General features: G+C 39.7%; 1 protein-coding gene across 3 annotated transcripts in view; it reads right to left on the reverse strand.

Moving 5' to 3' along the window:
• The window catches only part of CAPN7 (calpain 7), a 28,937-nt gene extending 10,288 nt beyond the window's left edge, over positions 1-18,649 (reverse strand). For 2 of the 3 annotated variants that reach the window (XR_014883974.1, XM_010712919.4), the window contains exons 1-15: positions 18,446-18,649; positions 14,668-14,776; positions 14,024-14,181; positions 11,794-11,861; positions 10,345-10,545; positions 9,433-9,519; positions 8,456-8,582; positions 7,882-7,967; positions 6,847-6,940; positions 6,277-6,423; positions 4,649-4,755; positions 3,043-3,163; positions 2,683-2,827; positions 1,556-1,655; positions 140-275 (exon numbers count right to left, since the gene is read on the reverse strand). Coding sequence is in view for 2 of the 3 variants with exons in the window: in XM_010712919.4 (XP_010711221.1) it covers positions 140-275; positions 1,556-1,655; positions 2,683-2,827; positions 3,043-3,163; positions 4,649-4,755; positions 6,277-6,423; positions 6,847-6,940; positions 7,882-7,967; positions 8,456-8,582; positions 9,433-9,519; positions 10,345-10,545; positions 11,794-11,861; positions 14,024-14,181; positions 14,668-14,776; positions 18,446-18,547 (1,788 nt within the window). In the remaining variant the exon portion in view is untranslated. Of the gene's footprint in view, positions 1-139; positions 276-1,555; positions 1,656-2,682; positions 2,828-3,042; positions 3,164-4,648; positions 4,756-6,276; positions 6,424-6,846; positions 6,941-7,881; positions 7,968-8,455; positions 8,583-9,432; positions 9,520-10,344; positions 10,546-11,793; positions 11,862-13,982; positions 14,182-14,667; positions 14,777-18,445 lie in introns of those variants that run through there. The other variant, XM_010712920.4, reaches the window with a different exon arrangement.
• Between the last annotated feature and the right edge of the window lie 5,698 nt (positions 18,650-24,347).

Consider the following 24,347-nt stretch of genomic DNA (forward strand, 5'->3'; position numbering starts at 1 on the left):
CAACCATCTTGAAAGCAGGTATCCGTACTGCTGAATCTAAAGTTTGTACATATACACATACCTGGAACATGTAAACATGAGCATAATATCACAGAAGATACTACAGAGCTCAGAATATGGAAAGCACGAGAACTCCCACCTTATCTGTGATGTGTCTACTCAGCAGCACCCATACCACAGCTCCACCCTGTGGGCACTGCACCTCCAGCTTGTACTGCGGGTTGTTGGCCAGGCTGTAGGCATCCTTCACTGGGCCTTGCTTTGCATCCCAAGTACTAGGAGCAATGCAGACATTTCATCAGATCAGTTTTGAAAACAAAGAGACTTACACTTCTCTAATTGCAGGATGCTTCATATGAGCTTTTATGTCCAAAAGCTTGCTTTTCTTTTTCCCCCTCCTCTACAGACTTCTATATTCAGGTAAATTTTTGAATAACAATTAATCTGCTTAATGTTTGGAAAGGTGCCTCGTATCTCGAGGTACCCTACTACAAAACCTGCCTCAGGAACTGTTTGGACAAGAAAAACATGGGAGAAAAAAAAAAGTACTGATGACAACACAAAGTGTGACACACTGGGAACAGAAACGGATAAAGCTATTTGTGTCATTGACCCTTCCCACCCCTTAGAGCAGCATTTGTGAATGGCTGCATTATTAACTAAGCTTCAATTTATCTCTGTTGTTATGCCACTATTTATAGCAGATGTCACTGTGCTAGGCACTGCCCTATGCAGAGGTATGACAATCATTAATAATACAAGGAAATACAGAGTAGAAGATGACTGAATGTGCATGTTCATCTTAGAGCTCAAAAGTGCTACAGGACAGCACTTTTTGGAACTAGTCTGAACACAAAGGTGGAAGGAATCTTTACAGAGAAATTGAGAAGTTGTACTATTGACAGTGGAGCTCATGCAGAGCTAACACATACATAAGCCATGTGGAAGCAGAGGTGAAGCGTGCTATACTGCAGCAGAGAAACAAATAAACCCTCACTTCCAGAAACAGAGGCACTTGTCTTCTAACTGGGTTAGAAAAAGATTGAATGAAATGAGAGAACAAGTATCATGTTCAAATAAATTGATGGCTAAAGAAGGTAACATACAATTACAATTGGTGAGAAATGGACTTTGATTATGACATGAGCAAATACACCTTGTAAAGCCAACATGCACTGCACAAATGGCTTGCAACTGCCCAGTAAAATGAATTCCAAATAAAAGTTAGGTCACTGAAGCACTGCTAGTGACTGTGTAAACTAACACTAACTGTGCAAAAATCTGATTTCTATTCTAATACAGAAATGTGGTACTGAGATCAGCATCCACTTATACCTTACACCTTAGGTCTACAGTATCATCACAAAGATCACAGGAGTTTCAACAGTGTTATAGAAAACCTCAAAACAAAAGCCTGGGTTCAGAATTTAAAATAGTAAAGCTGGACTCCAACCATGCTCTTGAGCCCAGTTGTGAGAAAAAAAGGGAAGAAAGGAAACACCTCATCAAGACATTCAGCATTATATTGACACAGAAGTTCTTCTCTTGGACCAACCTGTGAATACATGTAGATTCTTTAAAAAGACCTGGGTTCCAACTCAAATAAATAACATCATAGTACTGGCACAAGTCCTCCCAGGCAATCCAGAAAATCCCTAAAAAAGAATTGCTGTTATTGTTTGCTAATCAGAAATGTTTAATTTACTCATTTTTCAAAAGTCTCTTCAGGCAAAAAAACCAGTTGATATAAACCCCACATTTCTATGAAACAGAGTAGTAACATCTGCAAACCTACATTCCTAACGTTAAACTTAACTCACAAAGCAAACAAGTTAAACCAAGATAGACAAGTTAGTTAGAATCTCTGCTTATCTTTAACATTGGGTTCTTTCTGAAGCTTCCAAGACATTTCCTTTCTCAAGCACTAATCAGAGGGCACGAGAGAACCTCTATGCTATCTGATAAAGACAGCACTAATTGATACTGAGCTGCCTTATTCTTTTCTAAGTTTCTGAAAAAAAATAAAATAAGATAGGTTATCCCAGTTCAACAAACCAGTTTAGCAACACAATGAACTATTCAATTAATGTGAGTGTCCTGAAATTTCAGGTACTTCTTTAGCACCTCACATCTGCTTCATCTTTATAATTCTTGTGTAATTTTAACGCTCTATAGCTCATTTAATTGCATCTCCAACCAACACCACCACCTACAAATTGACTCTCAAATAGCTCTCTGAAACTGGCACTCACAGGTCTTGCAGCGTTAGAAAAATATACAGTCAGAACAGCTACATAGCTAGACTAGAAAATCAGTAGGTAAATCCAGTCAGAAAAATAACTTCCTTAAAACTGTTAATGTAACTTCATATAAATTTTAACTCCTAGACTCTACAGATGCACTAATTCCTTACTGAATGGATCTATAATGAGCTAATCTCTCCTAACTACCAAAAGCCAGGATTGTTATTCTTACACACTGCATGAAGTTCATAATGAAATGCTAAAATCTAATGGACTTGGATGCATACTGTTGTCAAAATGAAGTGGCATTAAACAAAAGGGTTTCCTCACTTACTCCACCTGTTTCTTGTGCTTAAGTGTTTCTTTCCACCCTTCTGCAGGGATAAACCACCAAGGTCTGCATTATTTGAACATACAGCGACTTTTTATGCCTTATTACCATTGTCTATTTTCTGAGCTGTTCTTGGATCAAAGTTCAAGTATTTTTGTAAATCTGGGGTCCAACTTCTTGTATCGTTTTCACTGTATCGTCCCTTCCAACGTAAGTGGCTCCATGGATTTTTCAGCTGGAGGAATCTAAGCCCCTGAGGAAATACAGAATAAAACTGCTGGATTCACCTTATCAAAGTTATTTTCCTATTTGTAAGAGAATAGGGACCAGCATCTTAAGGAAATACAGCATCATTGAGCTTTATTGGGAAATCCTGGAAAGCTTAAGACAAAATAAACTAAAAATCAGTAGCAATTCATCTTGGACAAAGGTTTCAAGCTGAAAAAAGTGTTCAGTTTTACTTGGTACCTTATGTTCTCTTATATCCAAGACTGCATAGGCATGGGTTGGAACTAAACCCCATTTTTCTCCTTCCTCTTCAGACATCACGCCTGTTGCTGTTGTGATAAGGACATCTCCTTTATGAAACCTATTTAAAAAACAGAGAACATTTTAATTAAGCTATCATTAACAGCTGCAAACTAACATTTGACAGATACTGTAATGGCGTGTTTGCACACTGTTAGTATGCTCCTACTTCATAGAAATACAGGAATACTTCATAGGAATACTTGTAAGCAGAAATCACACTTGAAGATGCTTCAGAAAACAGAACTATTTTCTTCCAATATGGAAGAACAGGCTGCATGTGAAATAAATGGCTATTATCATTGTAACATAAAAATAACCATTTGTCATTCTAAAATTCAATCTGTGTCATTTGTTAAAAATACTCACAGATCTTCAGCTGTAAACAGAAATGTTTACATCACTGTAAACCACTGCATACAGTGAGTTAACTCTATTGACCCCAGGGTTTTGATGGGGCTTCACAAACTTGAAAAAATAAATAAATCCTTCTAGATTTCTGCATGTGCCCACAATCCAGCTTTTATGTCACTCCATGTTATTCCTACAGGGTTTGAACTGTCAAACGACAGCTGAGTTCTGCAACTGTTCTGAATTGCAGTTGTTCACAGTGATCAGTGTTATGAAGATCTGCTAATGTTTCCTAGAACATGATACAATCTAAGTACACTCTCAAGGTACTGTATAACCCTGCACAGTTTACAGGGTCACTGGACTACAGATTGTCAATCTAGCACAGATAAACAAGAACAGTGAAGCTATAATGACTAGATCTCACTAACTGCAGCCACACCTACAAACTGCAATGTCAGAACATCTATCTGAAAAGCTGTTGACAATCAAGTGGGAGTTCCTAAACTACTGAAGAAGCACTATAGAAATAATCCCACTCTCCCATCATGAATGGGGCCCTTTCAGTCAACAGAATATCCCCCTTCTACTGCCTTGAAATACAAAAGGAACTGGTTGCACAGAACAGTTGTGAAATAAATCTAAGTGCTTGCTAGCTGACGTTTACTTTACACTGAATCTTTCACCATAAGTAGAATTGTATTACAACAGGTCTAAAGATGAGGATCACAGTTTCAATACAGGTTTTCTGCCACTCCTGCAGATTTACAACTGGAGCATAATAACCAAGATTTTGTGATATGATAAAGAATACCATACTGCTTGCTAGGGACAGCAAGTCAAGTTCTGGGGGATACTCTTCCTATATTTCCTTCTACTTTTTAAAAGACTTCAATTGTACAGTGGTTCTCATCTTCTCTTCTCTGATTCTGCAGTTTATTTTCTTCATCAAGAAATTGGCTGGTTTTTTTTTCCCCATCAAATAGGAAGGAAAAATATTCCATAGTATCTTACTCTTCGATTATAGTCACAAATACATCAGTTTTTCTTCTTCCAGAAAGCATATGGAAGTTATACAAACCACAACTTGTAGTAGTACCGAGATTCTACTGAGGGGTCTGTAGTGACTATAAATTGGTAATCCAACTACTACAGAGCAAGCATTTTAATTAGTTAAGAAAGAACAAACTATTACCTCTGATAGAGCATTCTGAAAGTGCTATCTCTATCAAAAGCTTGATTGTCAGAGTGCATAGCAATTCTTTCAGGTATCCAACCAGTCAGCGCATGGAGATCGATGTTCTGAAATACAAGCGTTCAGAAGAAAACAGTAGGTAACCATAAAAGCACCTTGAAAGAAACTAAAGATACTTGTTAACAATAGCTCTACATATGAAGACTAAAGAGTAAGACAATATCAAATTTGATGAAACTGAGCTGATGAAGAACTGAGACTTGAGAGGTATGAAAGCATTAGAAAAGTTGCATCAGTTTTATGATGCGTTCTATTTATTTCTTTGATTCACAGAATTTTAAAGTACAACTTCAGAAGAACTACTTGGAATCTTGCTATTATATATGCATTTTAAATTATTTATGTTTTACTTCTAAGGCTCAGGGTTTCAGGGGGTTTTAATATATATATATATATTTTTTTATTTTTATTTTTATTATTATTTTTTTTTGTAAGGCTGACACTGTCATGCTTTTCATTAAAAAAAAGGCTTTAATCTCTTTATTTTATCTCCTTGAAATATCCCCCCAGCTTTGAGCTCCTCAAAGGAAAAGCAGAGACTATAAAGGCTTGAAGAGTCTGTAAACAGCACTGGTGGGTGGGAATTTTGCAAACTGCAAATACAACACAGACAGTAGGTAACCCTGATTAGACAACAAAGCTGTGATATAGTGGAGAACAGAGGGGGTAGAGATTAAATGTCAAATGTCAAGCCGTTTTTCCAGACAGCAAGTTAGAGGAGGACAATGCAAGTAGAACACTATTCTGTTTCTTCAGCACTGTTCTGCAGAACAAAGCAGCCCTGACATAAACATACATAAAAATGTATGCTACGTTTTGCCCTAATACAAGGCCACATTTGTCTCAATAATCACATTTCTGAAGGTGATAACTACCTATCACATCCACAAAGAATACAATTATCAAGACATCAACTAGAATGGAATAAAGACAGACTTATATTTAATAAGTCTGAATGAAACATCAGAAATCCTTTCTAAGTAATGAATGAAGATTATTTGTCTGGAATAGTCCAGACTCTTTGAAAGAATAGTTTCCCTATCAACAACCTGGCTGCAGCGTTATGACAGCCTATTAAGTAACCACACTATAGGAACCTGATACATATAAATGAGTGGAACAATCAGATAAGCTTTGATATCAAAGTACTTGTTCCCTCCACAAACATGGAGTACTTCAGCCTGCTCCTTTCTTAGCTTGCTGCTCAACCTAACAAGGGAGAATCATGCTGTTCATAGAATGACAGAAACCAAAAATCTGCATTACTGGTACAGGTAGAGGCAACAAATGTATGAGTTTGCTCCAAACTTTCATCTAGGGTCAATATAAAGCATATACTTTCCAACCATAAGCCTCAGTCCTACAGTTAGTACAGCAAGTTTAACTGCCCATGAAGTTTGACATACTTAAGCACAGTTAAGTCTATGACAGGAAGAAAAATTTAAACAAAACAGAAGAAATCCAATGCTTACCTCCCAAGCATTTCATTCTGATTTCACTAGAAGAAATGAGGAAACTTGACAGAGATTATCTATTTTTTTTCTTATTAGAAATAATCTAGTACTTACAGAATTTGATCCAGGAAAATCATATCCTCCCATGACCTTCATGTAAGCCTTTTCTATTAGCGATACCCACAATTCATTCTTATTATTAGAATAAGAGCAGAGAAGTTCCCCATTATGATCAACAGGTAATTGGTCATCTATGATCACCTGTGCAAAATAAATAAAAAATTATCTTACAGCTAATGAAGTACCCCGAAAGTATTTTAAAATAAGATAACAAAACCTAACTCTTAGGAATACATGGCTTCCAAGACACAGATCTGATCACTTTTTCAGATGAGGACACCTGTATCAATCAGAGGCTTGCCCTATAGTGAACAAGTTGTTCTGTTGCTAGCTGTCTCTTACACCATCACTGGGTGACCTGTGAGCATCTGCCTTGGTTTGCTCTTTAGGAAGTGGAGGTTATGACACAACTTGCTCGTCAAGTATTTAACACCAGCTGGAAAAGTTCAGTATGACTGTCAATATTAGAAAAAGTAGAAAAAGGCCTAACAATATCCCTCTCCTGATTAGGAAAAAGAACATAGATTGTGCTCAGTATGCAGTGGAGGAATTGCAGTCATTTACCTTTCTAGGTACACCATTGATATGAAGTTTCACCATGTATTTGCCACATGGATTATACTCTGGTTCTCCTTTCTTATTCTGAGGGTAAATGATACTGTTAAAAAAAATACAACACACAAATAGTGACATGAGTGACTCTGCTGTCAATACAGTGATAACATGAAAAGTGGGATTTCTAGAATATATACTAAGAACTATACTATACAGAATTGTACACAAAAAAGCCACTCAAATTTAATAAAAACGGCAATGATGTTTAAATAGATTTTATTTTTCAGACCTTATTCCTGATGCAGTTCTCTCCTAATTGGAGTAAGAAAACCCACGAGTAATACAGTAATTTCTCTAACTGAAACACAAGCAGATTTGCCTTTCTTTTAAATGTATCAAAGTTATGCAAGTTCTACTTAAATACAGTATTAGCCTGAATGACAGTCAAAGGTTTCAAGACTATGGTGGTACAGAATTCTCTGCTCATGAAGGATACACATTCCCTTCTAGCAAGTATAGGTTAAAACAAAATTCTAGAAATAACATTCACACACTCATCTGGCAATAGGCCCTGGCAGACAGTCTGCCAAATGCATGCTAAATTTATCACTGAATGCTTGTTAAGTTGGATTGAGACAGTGTTGTTACCATTCTGCAGCAAGATTTAAAATCAACTATTTGTTGTACAGCAGTTGACATAACAAAGAAAGAAACAAACCTACAAAGCATTCTAAGTAAAATTGCTATTAAAAACAAAGCCTTCCAGACTATTTGCTCTTCTCAAAGTACATTTAAAGTAGTTTCACTTTTAGAAGTGATAAAGCCACAAGATTTCTAGGGAGATAAAGGTGAAACAAACACTAACTTTTACTGTACCCAAATGTACGATAGAGAACCTCAAATAAAACTGATAGAAGTAGAGCATACTCATCTAAATATTTTTCACATATTACTCATGAATAAGCTTAACAGACAGCAATTTAAACAGAACATACTGCTTAGCTGTGTTAAGCCTGATGACCTTAGAAAATAACAGCTATTTACCTTGTAATCAACTTTTTGTTATATCTTCTTTCATACGCAGCACTGATAGCAAGCGATGCCACAAAGGAACAATCTGACACTATTGTCTGTAAAGAAAAGATGACAATGAGGATATTTACTAATATTTAGATGCTAAAGAAAAATGGCTTGAGTGGGAAAGAAGGGAAAATTGTCAGTTAGTGATTCCCTTTCAATAGTGAAAGGATTTAAATGGAAAGAAGCCAAGTTACTAAAAAAAAAAAAAAGGCAGGAAACATCGCTTGCTCTGTAAGCTAAAAGATTTATTGAAGGCAATGAGAGGTAAATGCAGCTATCTTGTCATTCACTCACACTTAACCTCTTTCTTCCCAAAACATGCAGCGTTTCCACTGATAACGCACTTGTTCATTCTCATGGCTAAAAAACATGTGGAATTTGAGGTAGTACTGTCATTAAATTAACATCAAGAGAGCCTCGAAAAGCTCTCTCACATTTAGGGGTTTCTTTTTGAAAAAGAAATCCTCTCCCTTTTTGGGAAGTCTCATACCCTGCAATGAGCTCTAGCAGCTAATGTTCCTCTTTGGGAACAACTTACCTGCTTTATGCTGAAACTTGATACAGTGTAAATCATGGTAGGGTTATTTGTTATGTCATCTGGCCGTACCCACTTGGCAAACATTGCTTTCTGTTTGGGGGATAATGGCAACTTCCCACATTTATCACTAGATTTAAGAGAGAAAGGCAGAAATAGCAGTTTAGATAGAAAAGCTTTTAATGACATCTCAAGTCATACATATATCTGACAGATGGTGCAAAATGTGTATAGAACAATTACACAGCTGGAAAAGAAATTCAGAGAACAGAGTTGATAATTTGGTGGGGAAAAACAGAAAATATTAAAAACGTGAAATAAAACTCAAGAGTCTCCTTCATAGGACTGAACAGAAGAAAGGAATTCCAGAATGCCAACTGCCCCAACAGAAACCCAAATTCTTGCCTTTAATTCAACATGATGATCTAATAAAAGGCTTCTTCAGTTCAGAAAATATTGAGGTATACCTGACTGTCATGCCTTTAGTAGAAAACCAAAGAAAAAACATCAACCAGCTGACTTGCCTATTATGGCTATGCAAGGTGAGCCTATATCACTGCTCACACATAAACATCTAACAGCTTTCTGTCACTCTTCTTCTGAATAGCCCTTTACAAGGAGACAGCTATCACCTTCATTCTGCAGGTGGGATAACTGAGACAGAGAGCACTAAAAACAGTAGGCAACAGTCAGGAAATGGAGCCAAGTTGCCAGCATAGCCCAATACTCCAAAAAGTCCAATTGGAATATTCTTGAAGGCTTGCAGGGACAACTGTAAAGGCACTGCAGAGCAGGATCAGCTTACGTTAAACAGTCCCAAGATCAGACTGGAGAAACGAGGTTGCAGTATTTAAGTATCTCAGCCAAAATTATGCTTAAAAATCTGCTTAAACAATGTTAAGAGAAAACACAACAATAGTGATTATTAGAAAGAATTCAAAGTAACAGCAAAGAAACATCAGTAATCAAACAGCACTTACGAAAATGGCATAGGGAAGGCAAAACGTTCCCTCAGATCAACGCTCATGAAAGGGACATATTCAATGCCATTAATTTTTGAAGTCTTTCTGCAGGTTGCAAGAGAAAGATATAGTTACAAACTTATTTATCATCCTTCAGAGGAGGAGTCTGAAAAGTCTCCAACTTTTCAAACTCACTCACATTTCTATCTTCAGGACCACATCTTCAGTCCATTTAAGTGCCTGCAGTAAGTAAATAGATTAAATGGAATAAGATCAAATCCTGGACAGCACTTAACTTCACCTGTCACAATCTTATTTACTGCGGAGGGAAAAAGAAGAAGGTTGTAATCCTTAGCAGACAATGCCTTTTTTTTTTTTTTTTTTTTGCATATACTTAATAGTTTCCAAAATTTACAACCTTGCCTGAAGGTTTTATGGATTTGTTAAAATATGTCTATTCTGGCAGCTATAATAAAAACAAATGCAAAAGGAACTGAATATAACAGAATGCATAATCCTGAAGCATACCATGCTTCCTCAATTTCCTGTGAAACAGTAGTTGTATCATACATAAAACCATTCTTATACCTGGGCACCTCAGAGTGAGATTTTTCATGAACTCAATCAGGTACAAGCATACAAAAAAAAATATGGCTATGAAAAATACTCCTGGCAGCTAACTACCAGTTGTCTTCTAAACATGCTCTAGAAAACATGCTCTGTGAATAAAAACCACTGATTATATTACTGTAGAGAATACCAGTGTGGGTAATGGCAACAAATGTGTCTGTAAGTGGTCGTTTTCCAAGCCTCTGCTTATATACACCTTATATACCTATAAGCTTAGGTGTACAACAGTTTACTGTCCAAGATGCACAAAGGATGTGTGCACAAATGATAAAACTTTGTAAAAACTTGGCCTCTGCTCACCTGAGTACTTCAATCTCCTCTGCAGTGTACCTCTGACCTTGAGACTCACTAGCTTGTACTGCTCTGATTGTCTGTGGTTTATCATTCAAAGAAAAATCAGGACCCAGTGGAAAGAATGTTCTGACAGGCTGATTTGGTTTAGCAGCAGTTGACTTCTCCTTGTGAGATGACTTTGACATCGATACTTTCAATGCTTCTGCTCTAAAGGAAAGAAAAATGCATTCTGTGTACAATCATAATGAAAATATGGCTATGGGTCAGTCATTTATTTCCTTGTTCATGCTCTCACATTTGTTAAAAGGGATGAACAGATGCTCAAGCTAATATCCAATATCATTTTTCCTATGAAAAAAAATCAATTCATGAGTGATATCAATAGAAGATAAGCATCAGAAATCATCCAGTACCGATGCCAGTATTTCTTTATTTTCCTGTTCTACAATCAATTAAAAAATAGCATTTGCAATTCAATTCAAAGATATTTTCAGCAGAATTCATTAGCTTTTTGTCACCTTTAAGACTACAGTAATAGCAGCATTTACGTAAGCATTCATTATCTGGAACCTCAGGAAAAGACCACAAACCCAGAGAGAGAAAATCCCTTTTAGAGTGATTTACTGACAGGACATAACTTCCTAACTGCTTCCCCTATGAGGCAGGATCTCAGTGGTAACTCATCAGTGTTTGTTTCAGCATCACCTACCACCTTGCTTTCTCTTAGACTTTAGAATTTGACTAGCAATTATTGCAGCAGAAAAAAAAACAACTTAAAATCCAGCATTTCAGCTGCTTGAAGACTATATTCAGGAGCCATCTTTTTTTGTTGTTGTTACTGCATTAAACTGTGAGATAGTCACACATCAGGGTGGGACTTTTTAATGCAGACTGAAAAGCACTGGAAATCTGCTAATATTGAAGCAGCCCAGCACAGTTTGTTATTCTCTGTCATACTGCTGACTTAAAAAGGAGTTACATTGGACTTACACTCATGCCACTTGTTTTAGATACAGATTCTCATCCACTGGATTTACCCACATGATTAAATTGCTGCCTCAAACCAAGGACTTCCCAGTTTTTAAGCTGTCTTCATAGTGAAGAGATGCTGACACCCAGGCTTGGCACTCAACTGAATTCAATGTTTTAATAAAAGCCAAAACAGTAGTAGTACTCTGATTTATCTGTCTGAAGACTGAAACAGTGCGTGGTACTAACAAATGCATAGCTCTTCCTTAACTCTGCATGACATTTCCAGAGAATTGGCACAAGAGATATCTCATCTACCTGTATAACAGCTGGCAGCTGTCTACCAGGAAAACTCTAATAGAGTTAGGTCTGGTCAGAATCTCTGTGCTTTGCAGAACAGAACAGATATAACAGATTGAGAGTTCAACTCAGAGAGTGCACTGACACTCAGCAGCTATTACCTGTACTAACAGTGGCAATACTCACCTATCTAATGCTTGCCGAGCCAGTTGTTTCAGTTTTGCCTGCAGGCCTGCTTCTGAAGTTTCGGTAGCCTTAAATTCAAAACACATAAACAGCAAGAAAGCTACACATCCAAAGAAAGTCCAGATGTTAAGCTGTTTGTGAAATTCCATGCTTTTAAATTACAGTTCCCACCTATTTTTTTTTTCCCCAATCCTCCTTTGAAATGAACAGATATGTATGTGGTGGGTTTTTTTTTTTTTTTAATGTCAATATAAAAAGGATGCTAAGTGAATATTATTTTACTATTTTAGTAAACATTCATAGAATGAAAGTATTATTCAACATTTTTCAGCATGGGAAATACTGCATACACACCAAAAACTACTCAGAAAACTATTAAAACTATGGCCAGAGAAAAACAACAAATGTTATGTACACTACCGAACTAAAATGTATGCCATTTTTTTCTTCACAAGTATGTCAAAAATAATCACGGTAACTTAGGAAAAGGTACATTTGAATGTTCACTCTCACTGATAAACAATGCAAGTTAAAACTCTTGTTTTTCCACATGTGAAGCATAAAATTATCTACAATGGGCACCAAAACTATTATCAGGAGTGCTAACTTCTATTTCCAGTTGGGAAGTAGGTCACGACAATTCACTCATATAACTAGTTTATATTTTCTACTTTACAGGTGAACAGGTAACCTGGAGGAAACACAACATGAGCTGTGGCTTCTCTTGTCACAACCAATAGCAGGTTTCAGGTTTGAGCTCTGTACCTTGACTGATTCTCCTGGGTCATCTATGTAAATGGAGGAAACAAAAGGCAAGCTACTTTCACCCTAAGAAATGAAACTAGAAATACTCTAACCATTTTTCCACCAGTTAGTAAGTTACACATAGGAGTGCCTTGTTGGAAAAGACTTTGAAAGATGCATGAAGGGAAGCAGTGGATGTGATACACCAGAAGACCTATCTATGGGACACTGAGGAATAGACACAGCTGCTCGCCTACTGCTTCAAGGTAAGAAAAAAGCAGATCTCTTCATCTAATATAGAAAGCAGAAAGCCAGACAGAAGTAGTGATTCAAGACAGAGTTCCTTCCATCTTTCATCCTGGGGAGAAGAAGGAACCTTTTGATCCCCTTGAGGGGTAAAGCCATTTTAACAAAACAACATGTTGTCAATATTAAAAGAAACGTTAGCTGTATATGCACCTAATAAAAGATCAGGTAACAGCAACTGTTAATGAGATACAGAAATTACATGTAAGTGCATGTACTAACGCAACAGAAGGAGAAACAGCAGAGTCAAAAGCAGTGTGCTGATGCAGTGGTTTATATAATAGACAAAAGCAGTTTTGATTCAACAGCTGAAGCAGAAAAACTAGAGCAGTTCTACTAGCTCTTGATCTGGTTACCTTGTATCACTAAGGTTTTTAAATCTACCTAGAACTGTTTAGAAGAATTCCAAGCAAAGGTTTTACTCTAGTATGTAGCAATAGTAGTATTTCCCTCCCAACAACCCACATATATTCACACTACAAAAAAGAAAGAGGAGAAAAGAAAAACAGACTTGGTGGAGTTACATTATGATGGTGAACTCTTCCTATAATGAGTTAGTTATGACAACTGGACTTTAGAGAAAAAAAGCAGTACCTGTAATTATGTTTGTCATCATTCACATAATGGCCAATTTAACTCTACCATTAACTGCAGCGTGAATTGGATTCACTCATAATATCTTTAATGTTAGCTACTGAGTAATCAAATAGTATTTTTTACCAGTTTTGGCAGCAGGAGACTGTTACGCTTTCAGAAAATGCTACACAAAAAACTGCCAATAATTATTTCCTTTAATATAGTCAGAAAATAAAATAGCTGACACATTAGAAAGCTATCTTCAATTTTAACAGTTTTTGATTTCTCTTTTAATATTGCATTCATTCTAGCGTAAAAGTTAACAGGACAAAACGTTCAGCATATTTATATCTCTTAGTATAATCTGGCTCAGTGAAAACACACAAATGACCAGTCCCCATGAATTTACAGCATTAAATAATGTAACAACTGGAAGAAACATTACAGAAACAACTAATGGAAAAAAAAAAAACATTCAAGAACAGCTTTTAGAAATACAGGTACTCCATTTTTAAGCCAGCCTTTAGGAGTCAGCTGCTTGTGTAAGTGGAAGAATTCCTTACCATCACGTAATTCCACCAAGTTAACTTGTAGCTTAACATACTGTTTTCAAACAGAGCTCCACCGCTTCCGTGTACAACTCTATAGCTTCTTCTGCATTGCCTTTATCATCTTCATCAAAAGCCTGTGTAACTAGGAAGTGAGCACGCTCCAAGTCCAGCTGCTGTTTTGACTTCAGAGGGTCTGTGTTCTGAGACTGAACTAAAAGAAAAATAAAAGCGTTCAGCTTTCTACAGCAGCAGACATGCAAAAGCATCCTTCCCATAGCACTGAAACACTGGTGGTTTTATCAGATGAGAAACATCTACTCTTTGGCTGCAAAGAGGAAGTTGGCAAACTTTGCTGAAGACATCTTCACAAGGAAAAAGAAACATACACTCTTCCCCCAAGGCTGATATGTCTCAGGATATGTCACATGTCAAGTAACGTACATAAGATCTCTTGCATATTATGCAGATGTGGTTCCTAAGAATATTTAAAGTGGAAGAATATGCACACCCAAGTCCTTAGAAATAAGTCTTCTGCACTGCGCTACATTTTGATTCACTAAAGAATTCAAAACAGTGACTCACAAAAAATAAGAAACATGAGAAGCAGAGCAAACATCACAGATATTTCACAGCACTGTTAGACTTTCGCTTTCTACTGAATTTATGCAGAGGTTTGATTAGAAAGCTCCTTACCCACCTGCTGAATGGAGAGCTTGAACTCTCTCCAAATACTCATTTATTTTTTCTTGAATATTTTCCAAGCTTGACCCTGCCATGCCAGCATAAATCAAGGCTTGCGCGGCTTCCTGCAGGGAAAGGAATTTGAAACAAAAGTTAACGGTTGGTGACTGGAAAATTACTTTCCATGAACAGAAAACTACAGCAACAACGAGTCTGCACGAAAGCTGGCTCCTACACCCTTATCAGGGTTCAGTGGTGCAGGGAGAATCTGCCAGAGAAAAGTTACAGATGAAATCCAATTTCCTAAGTTCAATTTCACACAGAACAACCTATAAAACTGCAGAACCTCAGAAGATTTATTATAATCACAGAATGGCCGGGGTTGGAAAGGACCTCAAGGATCATGAAGCTCCAACCCTCTCCACCACAGGCAGGGCCACCAACCTCCACATTTTATACTCGACCAGGCTGCCCTTGGCCCCATTCAACCTGGGCTTGAACACCTGCAGAGTAGAGGCCTAAGGCCACATCTTAGGTCAGTGTGTGCAGTCACACGCACAAAACCAGAAATTTTAAATGAATTTATTCAGTCATGCACTGAAATCAGCTAAGTAAAACTCAGGACAAACTGTCTTTTACTTTTAAAGGTACAGATTTATGGTTGGGGAAGAAAATAAAAACCTTAAAAAAAAATAATTAACATATCACTCACAAATTATTTGCACTTAATCTGATAAAACCAATATAAAAAACCTTTAAAAAACAAATTCATAGAATTACGGAGTTTTGTATGAGTAACACGGATAGAAAAAGTGATCAGATCTTGAAATTCTACAGAATTAAGATTTCCCAGCTCCTCAAATTTTTGTCTTTAAATGTTTCTATGTGCAGAAAACACTGGATATTGATTGAAGTCCATTTCCAGGAGGGAGCATAAGAAGGTCTCCAGCTCAGAAGCACAGTATGTTATCCACATGAAGACTTTTTCTATAATGCACAAATCTATTAGGAAAAAAAATGCCCTCAGTTGCAATCAGCTGTCTATCCACTCACTAAATTTATTAAAAAAAAAAAAAAAAAAAAGCCACAGTAAGGTTTGGTAGGGTTGAAATCAACAGCCAGAGCTGACACAGTCTCAGAAGAATATGAAATAAATAAATAAACAAATAAATAAAATCGAGATTTGTCAGTTTTAAAAACAAAGATAAAAACCTTACTCTGACCTCATTATTGGCACGGGGGAAAAAACCCAACAACCCACATTCGTGCAGCAGTGCTCTCCTTCCCAGCAGCAGCGGGTGAGGGAAGGAGGCAGTCACGTAGCAGGCACGTATGTAGGAAGCAGAACAACAACTGTCAGTGCTGCTCCCCAGCGATGGTCCTCAGGAAGATGGCTCTATGCAGGGCAAGCACAGAGCTGGGGCCAGAGGGGCTCTCGCTTACTTTGTGGCTATGATTTTGCCAAAGCTGTCTGTTTACTCCCACACGCACTCAACCTTGTCTGCACAAGCTTAGAACCAATCCTAATACAATCTTTATTCATCAGGGTAAATATTTTACTGCCAAGCATCACAGAAGCAAGCACTGCATACAACCTGTCAACATCCATCGTCATATTCACAGGATCACAGAATGATTTGGGTTGAAAGGGACCCCAAAGCCCACCCAGCCCAACCCCCTGCCATGGGCAGAGCTGCCACCCACCAGATCAGGCTGCCCAGGGCTCCATCCGACCTGGTCTTAAGTGCCTCCAGGGACGGGGCACCACAGCTTCTCTGGGCAGCTGTGCCACGTCCTCACTGCCCTCTGAGTGAAGAGTTTCTTCCTAGCATCTAACCTAAACCTCCCCTCTTTCAGTTTAAACCCACTCCCCCTTGTCCTATCACTATCAACCTGCATGAAGTCTGTTCCCCTCCTGCTTGTAAGCTCCTTTCAAGTATTACACCACATGAAGTGCTCACAGCGACAGAAAGGCAAAGGTGGGTCAGATTTCATTTATACGTAAGCAATTAAGTACCGTTAAGGTCTAGCATACAACTAGTTTTGAGAAAAACACATTACAGACATCTGCTCCAGGAGCACACGCACATCTGTGGCACACCAAAAGTAGAGATGCCGTATTGCAATGGTGAGCATGATGTAAAAAACAAATCTTCAAACTGGTGCTTACAAATCCATGCATAAGTGGTATTTCCCTGATTTGGACCACAACTGTTCTACCTGATTTCAAGGTGCAAACGGACCCTTATGCAGTAAGCTGCAGCTGTGCCAGCATGCCAGCTGTCACAGGATGTAGGTGTGGTTCAGAGCTGGTATTTCTGATCCATCACAAGTGAACAGACACAGCAAAACCATTCAGACATTCTGTTTGTTGTTTATCAGCAACAAGAAGTGACATTTCCCATGCTTCATGCTCAGGTCAAGTTCTCGCAGAATCCAATTTGTCACCCATTTGCTTAGCAAACGCACAAGTAGATAATAAGAAAGTTGGTAACAAGTCAGATACCTTCAGACAGAGCCTGACACAAGAATCAACACCTGACCTTGTGCTGCGAGGAACCTCCTGTCTGAGCACCAAACCTGTATCTGCAGAGCTGTGATCCAAAGCTTTCCTTGTGCAGAGCAGTGCCCACACTCATGTTGCCCTGTGCCCTCACAGGTGCAAACCACAAAGCATTTTCTGCCTTACTCTCCTTGTTGCGTTTAGCCTGAGATGCGAGGGATGCCTTTCTGCTTTTAGAAGTATCACCTAAATGCAGCACAGGAAAATAATTTTTTGTGTGCTATAAGGAAAAGCAGAAGAGTGATTATTTTCACCAAAAAAAAAATAATGGTTTTCTTCTGAGGAGCAGCTGACATGTTCTTGCAGATGTGTCAGAAACGTGCTGTCACGTGTGTGCACAGCTAACAGATACCATGCACGTGCTGCAGAGAGGCACAGACCTTATCACCATCATTACTGATGATTGTAACTTTTGTACGTACACACACTTCCCATTGTAAACTTAACTCACCCTAAGTTACCATTGTAAATTAAATGCAGGTATTCCTCTTCCTGTGTAGGAATCTCTCCCAGAGGAGGGGAAATTTAGATTAGATGTCAGGGGGAGATTTTTCCACAGAGAGGGCAGTGAGGCCCTGGCACAGCTGCCCAGAGAAGCTGTGGTGCCCCATCCCTGGAGGCGCTCAAGGCAGGTTGGATAGGGCCCTGGGCAGCTGAGCTGGTGAGTGGCAGCTCTGCCCATGGCAGGGGGTTGGAAACGGATCATCTTTGGGGTCCCTTTCAATCCAAGCTGTTCTATGAGTCTATTCCTTCACACAGAAATCTAAGAAAAGTATGGTCTGTTTACACAGGTCACTCCAAAAGTAACGCCTCCTATTTATCTCCATGAAAATGACAATTGATACAGAGAGCATAAACGCGACTCGACAGAACGAATTCTCAGCTACAAAACACAATTTTTCAGCGCTGTCACCACCGTTAGCCGCTCATTTTCGGCGGTCGCGAACAGCAGCCCGCACGCTGCCCTCACACCAACCTGCACCAGCACAGCCGACCCGCCGCCACCGCCACTAAGACGCCCCGCCCACCGCCTCGCTGCGCTCACAGCCACCGCCTGCTCCGCAGAAACGCTCAGCAAACACCGACGAATGCCAACGATCGCCACACAGCCCGGCTCCACCCTCACAGCGCCGGGCTGCGCCGCTCGCTCCGGGGACAGACAAACTTTCCGCGCGGCCTTCCGCCTTCCCCGCCGTAAACGCCCGCCCCCGGGCCTTCCCCCACCGCACACCTTGTAATAGAAGACGGCCTCCTGGTAGCGCCCGCTCTGGTCCCGCTGCACCGCCAACTGCGCGAACTTCACCGCGTCCAACTCCAACGCGCTGGCATCCATGACCGACCCCTTCCTGCCACCCCCCCGCCACCGGCTGCGCGCCACCAGCCTCCCTGCCCGCCTGCCGTCCCGGTCCCGCCCGACTCCGCCCCATCCCTGAGGGCCCCACCCACCGGCACTCCACCCTCGGCCATGGGGGCGGGCTGCGCATGCGCAACGGAGGAGTGGGCGCTCACTTCGCTTCATAGAGGAAGAGCACCGCGCGTGCTCGGAGGGGTTGAGTTTAGTGCTGTTCGGAAGCGGGACTGGACTGTACTGCCTGTGGCGGCAGGGGGCGCGCGCAGGGCGGGAAGCGTTCTACTGATGTTCGGTTGTGCTGTCAGGCTGCGCTGAGGAGAGCTGTGCCTCGAGGGCGTTGTTACTTTTAAAGCGGTGGTGTGGTTTCTTTTGTCTTGTCTTTATTTAAGAGAAGCGCTCAAAATAGCGGTGACTTTCCAGTACAGAATCACAGAATCATTAAGGTTGGAAATGCCCTCTGTATGAGAACTGCTGAGTCAGGGCCTGAACCACTGATTGATCACCTGAGGCAAGCACTGAGTCAGCCGTGGGGAGCACGGGTGAGGGTGATGTGATTCAGCTGTGTGACCAGAAGGGGTGGAGCCTGGCTGCCCCTCTCCTAGACCCCATTTAAGGGCTGACTGCCACTAGGGAGGGATCTCTTTCTGGAGACTGCTCCTTATCAAGTTTTTTTTTTTTTGTGAGTCTGGGACAGAGGTGAGTATTTTTTCATCTATTTTTGATTAATTCTTTCTGTTGTGATAATCTTTCTAGTTATACAACCTGTAAATACTAGTCTAACCACATCACTCTGTATATTTATTAATTGTACATCCTCTAAGATCACCTAGTCTTTCCCTCACCATGCCCACTGATCACATCCCTCAGTGCCACATCCACATAATTCTCAGATATCTCCAGTATCTCCAGGGACGGTGATTCCACCACCTCCCTGGGCAGCCTGTGCTACTGCCTCACTGCCCTTTCTCAGAATAAAGTCTTCCTAATATCCAACCCGACCCTCCCCTGGAGCCACTTGAGGCTATTCCATTGTTGTTACCTGGGAGAAGAGGCTGACCTCCACCTCAACGCAGCCTCCTTTCAGGCAGCTGTAGAGAGTGATCAGGTCTCCCCTAAACCTCTTCTTCAGACGAAACAATCCTAGCTTCCTCCTCATCAGACTTGTGCTCCAGAACCCCCACAGCTTCATTGCTCTTCTCTGGACGCACTCTCAGGCCTTAGTGCCTTTCTTGTAGCAGTCACTGTTGTATCAGTTGACCATGTGTAAGTCTATGGGGCCTGATGGGATTCACCTCAGGGAACTGAGGGAGTTCGTGGATGTTATGGCTGCATCCCTCCCAACAATTTGCCAAAGACCATGGGAGTCTGGCAGGTTCCCGCTGACTGGAAGCTGGCCTGTGTTATGCTCATCTACAAAAAGGGGCATGAGAGAAGGCATACAGAACTACAGACTTGCAAGTCTAACCTAAAGCCCTTGAAACATGGTGAAAATTATTCTGGAGAGTAGCAGAAGGCAGTTAAAGAACAAAGCTGTTGTCAGATGTAGTTAACATGAGATCATGAAGGGAAAGCCCTGCCTTCGTCGCCTTCTATGATAAAATCACCCATTTGGAGTGAAGACAGTGGATGTAATCTTTTTGAATTGTGGTGAGACCTCTGATATTGTCCCTCACAGAATATTTCTTGACAAAATGTGTAGAAACTCTGAGACAAACACATTCATATTGTGGCTGTACTAACTTAATGGTAGAGCTTAAAGGATTGGAGCGAGTGGGGCTACGTTTAGTTGGTTGCATCACTAGCGGTGTTCTCCAGGGCTTAGTTCTAGGGCCAGTCTTGTTCAACACTTTTATCAGTGATCTGGATGCAGAAGTGGATTTACATCCTCAGCAAATTTGCCAATCATACTAAACTGGAAGGTGCTGCTGGCACCCTGAAAGGACAAGGAGCTGTGTAGAGGGATCTAGATAGAGTGAACTACTGAGCAATCATCAACTGCTCGAAGTTCAACAAAGGAAAATGCTGGGTTCTGCACCTGGGATGGAGCAATGCCAGACACAGATAGAGTCTGGGAGATGAGTGGCTGGAATGCAGCTCAATAGCAAGGTATCTGAGGGTGCTGGTGATAGCTGGATCAGCATGAGCCAGAGGTGTAAACTGCACTTTGGGGAGCATTAAACATACCCATCTGGCAAAGTGGTGGTTCTCCTCCTATATTTAGCATTGGTTCAGCCTTGCCTTAAATATTGTGTACAGTTCAGGGCTTTGCAATACAAAAAGGATGTTAAGGTCTTTGAAAGCATCCAGAGGAGGGCAATGAAGTCTGGTAGCAGGGCTGGAAAGCATGTCCTTTGAGGAGAGGCTGAGAACACATGAGTTGCCCAGTCTGGAGGAGGCCAAGAGGTGCTCTCTGCAGCTACATAATGGGGGAAGAAGAGCTAGGTGCTCAGTTTTGCTCCTGGAAACTGATAAAGCAGAGCTGTGCCAGCAGGTCACACTTTGCATTAGGAAACACTTCTGTACTGTGAGGATGGTCAGACATTGGAACATGTAGCTGAGAGAGGTAACTGTTACCCCATGCCTGCCAGTGTTGAAGAGGCATTTGGACATGCTTTGACTTTTGGTTATCCCTGAAATGATCAGGCAGTTGGACTGGATGGTCTTTGTTGGTTCCCTCCAATTTAACTCTTATATCTGTGATGTAAGGGCCATTCTTGTAGTTTTCATGGCTTTACTTTTGATTGTCTTTCTGATAAGAACTTTTTTTCTTTTGAAGTTAGTTTTATGCTACTTAACTGGACACAAGAAAGATCCAGATTATGCTAAAGGTCTTTTTAAAATAAAGATACGTTCAATATTTACTTAATGACACCATGAAAATGAACAAAGAATTTCAGTTTACCTCAATTTGATGTTTAGACATAGTGGTATAATACGTATAGCGTAAAATGAATTTGTGTATCATTACTTCAGACTCAACTATTTACAGACCAAATGAAAATCTGAACTATTAGAGTGACAGACATGATGAAGAGGAGACTGAAGTATACAGAATAAGTTTGCATTGCTATTAGTTGTAACATCAATCATCTTCATGTTGCTGTATGTGGTACTTCATACTCTCCACTAAGGTATAATGTTACTCCTTATTTAAATAGGAAGTCAAAGGCCTTTACTCTTTAATGGAAGGTGAGATCTCCTCTACCTAAATTGGATTCGGAAATGTCACTTGGGAGAGTTTTTCACTGATTACCAGTCACTGATGATTAGCCCTTTTCTTTAAATAATAGATGGTCTGTGTGTTTGTTTAATTTTGATCTACTGTAAAATTAAATAAGAAACTGTTATATGTATAAAAAAGTAGAGTAAGATAGCGATGTCTTGACTGTAGTTAAGACTTCAAAGGTATTGATTTTTGCCTTTTGTTTGTATCAGCATTTTAATTTTGAAGCCAGATATTGAAATTGGCTCCTTTTTCTTTTCAGCTGAAGAAGCAACAGCTCTTGCCATAGGTTTTTTTTGGCACATCCCAAACATTTCTATTTTTATATCTGTGGTTAAGTTTTTTGATTACCAACATCGTTAGACATATCTGATTATATTTTTATTGCCAAATGCTGCTATGTGGTAATAGGAAATAAGCAGACATTGCTAGGGCTGATAATGGGCAGAAGCAGCATAACTTTGGTCACATAAAATGTGGCTGGGAGAAGTGTTAAGGTCATGCATCCGTGGTAAGATTCAAGCCATAAATAGGAGCAATATTCTCTAAAAGTAACCCTCTGGAGAAGGAAAATGTGCTAATTGCCAGTGATGCTTACTGCTCTCCTTCATTTCTTCAGGAGTTGTATTCCAGTTACCCAACAGGGTTTGCTGTGCAAGTAGTGGGGAACACTGTGTTTCATTGAGTTTGCATGCATTTAAACTTGCTAATCCTTCTCAAAACTGCATTTCTGCAGGATAGTGTCTACCACACCCATTTATTCCATTTCCCTGTTGTTACAATTGCTGCTCTGACACCTTTGTAGGCCTTCTGGCACCTTTCTTGCTATATCCTATTTGATGCTTTATCTCTACTTACTGTCTTTTTTTTTTTTTTTTTTTCTTTTTTTTACTGTTTATGTGCACTGAGAAGATCATAGCTGTATGTATTTTCTTGATCTTATTCCCTCTGGTTCTTGTCCTTTTGCAGAGGCAACATCACACGAAGGAATTAAGGTATCATTTTTTCTTTCATCCTCCTTTGCTGCTAGTTAGACAGAACCAGATAATTCTCATATGTCCTTGCTCTATGAGATGCTTTCATCCCTCTTTTCTTTCATCTTCATAATGCTATGATTCGCTGTCCCCCAGCTCTTCTTCTGGCCTCCTGATTTAAATTCTTTCTCTCTGCCTCTTCCTCTTCTTCCATGCACACACTTATGGGACAGACATTTGCATGTTGGTGATGGCTCTTACCCAACTTGGTATTCTTTGATATTTCTTCATACATTTAATCTCTGCTTGAACAGAATCCTCTTAATATCTTTGACTTATCTTTGTGGACATGATTTTGTATTTCTCCCATGTTTTCTTTGAGATGGTGTGAGCAGAGTGGTGTGCAATATTGAAGCAGTAAATGCAGCTCTCATTTTTGTATGCTGGCATAGTGCTGTTTTCTGTACTATTCTCTGTTTCTTCCATAATCACTGCAAATCCTGTACTTGCCTTTTTAACAACTGCTGAGCACTGACTGAAATTTGAAGAACTCTCCAAATGACTCATCTTTCCTGAGAAGATTAGGTAATTTAGCTTTTGCCATTATGTATTTAATGTGGTGTTTCTCCCTGATGTTTCACACACGTTGAATTTCACATGCACAGTGGTATGAAATCCTTACACATCTTTCTGTAGGCTTTGACAAATCAGAATATTTTTGTATCAGTAGTGCACTTCAACATCTTATTTCTTGTCATTTCCAGATAATTTTGAAGGGCTTTTTTTTTTTTTACCACTTTGTTTAGAAGCAGAAGCTGGATATGCTATGTCCAAGTACCCTAGAGGCCTACCCTCTATTGCCACTGTGAGAAATGGCATCCCATATGTCTTACTGATGATTTTCCTCCATCTTTTATTTTTTTTAAAAAAGGCTCTATGTGGGAACCTTTAAGTGTCCTTGTACTGAACTGCCTTCTAATTTCTCTCTGTTTTGAGAGAGAGGAGAGACTACACAAGGTGCTTTCAAAATCTTCAATATCTTCAGTGTGCTCGTAAGGCCAAAAAGGCAAATGGTATCCCATGATGAGGCCATGTCTGGAGTACTGTGTTCAATTCTGGGCTCCTCAGTTGAAGAGAGACAGAGAACTTCTAGAGAGGGTCCAGTGGAGGGCCACAGAGATGACTGAGGGCCTGGGGTGTCTCCTGTACAAGGAAGGGCTGAGGCACATAGAACTGTTCAGCCTGGAGAAGACCTAGACAGACATTTGCCTGCTTTTTTTTTGTTGTTGTTCAGAACACTGTTTAATGATGAATACCTGTTTCAACAGTAAGGTGTTGAACCTGTGTAATCAATGGTTAAATGGATTTGGCAATAATTTTCATCAGGTATGTAGCAGCAACTCATTTTATCTTTATTTGTGGATTTGCTTTTGTTGGACTGGTTGGAGTTTGTTTATATTTTTTGTATGTATTAATTGTCATCTTAAGTAGATTATCTGTTGACTTATTTTTATTGTGAGTAACCACCAAATTACTGGTATGTAGGCCTGAGTACTGTATTGTAAGGGCTGAAGCCTTACCTGTT

The sequence above is a fragment of the Meleagris gallopavo genome, chromosome 6 (genome assembly GCF_905368555.1).
Source record: "Meleagris gallopavo chromosome 6, MGAL_WU_HG_1.1, whole genome shotgun sequence".
Taxonomy (NCBI): Eukaryota; Metazoa; Chordata; class Aves; order Galliformes; family Phasianidae; genus Meleagris; species Meleagris gallopavo.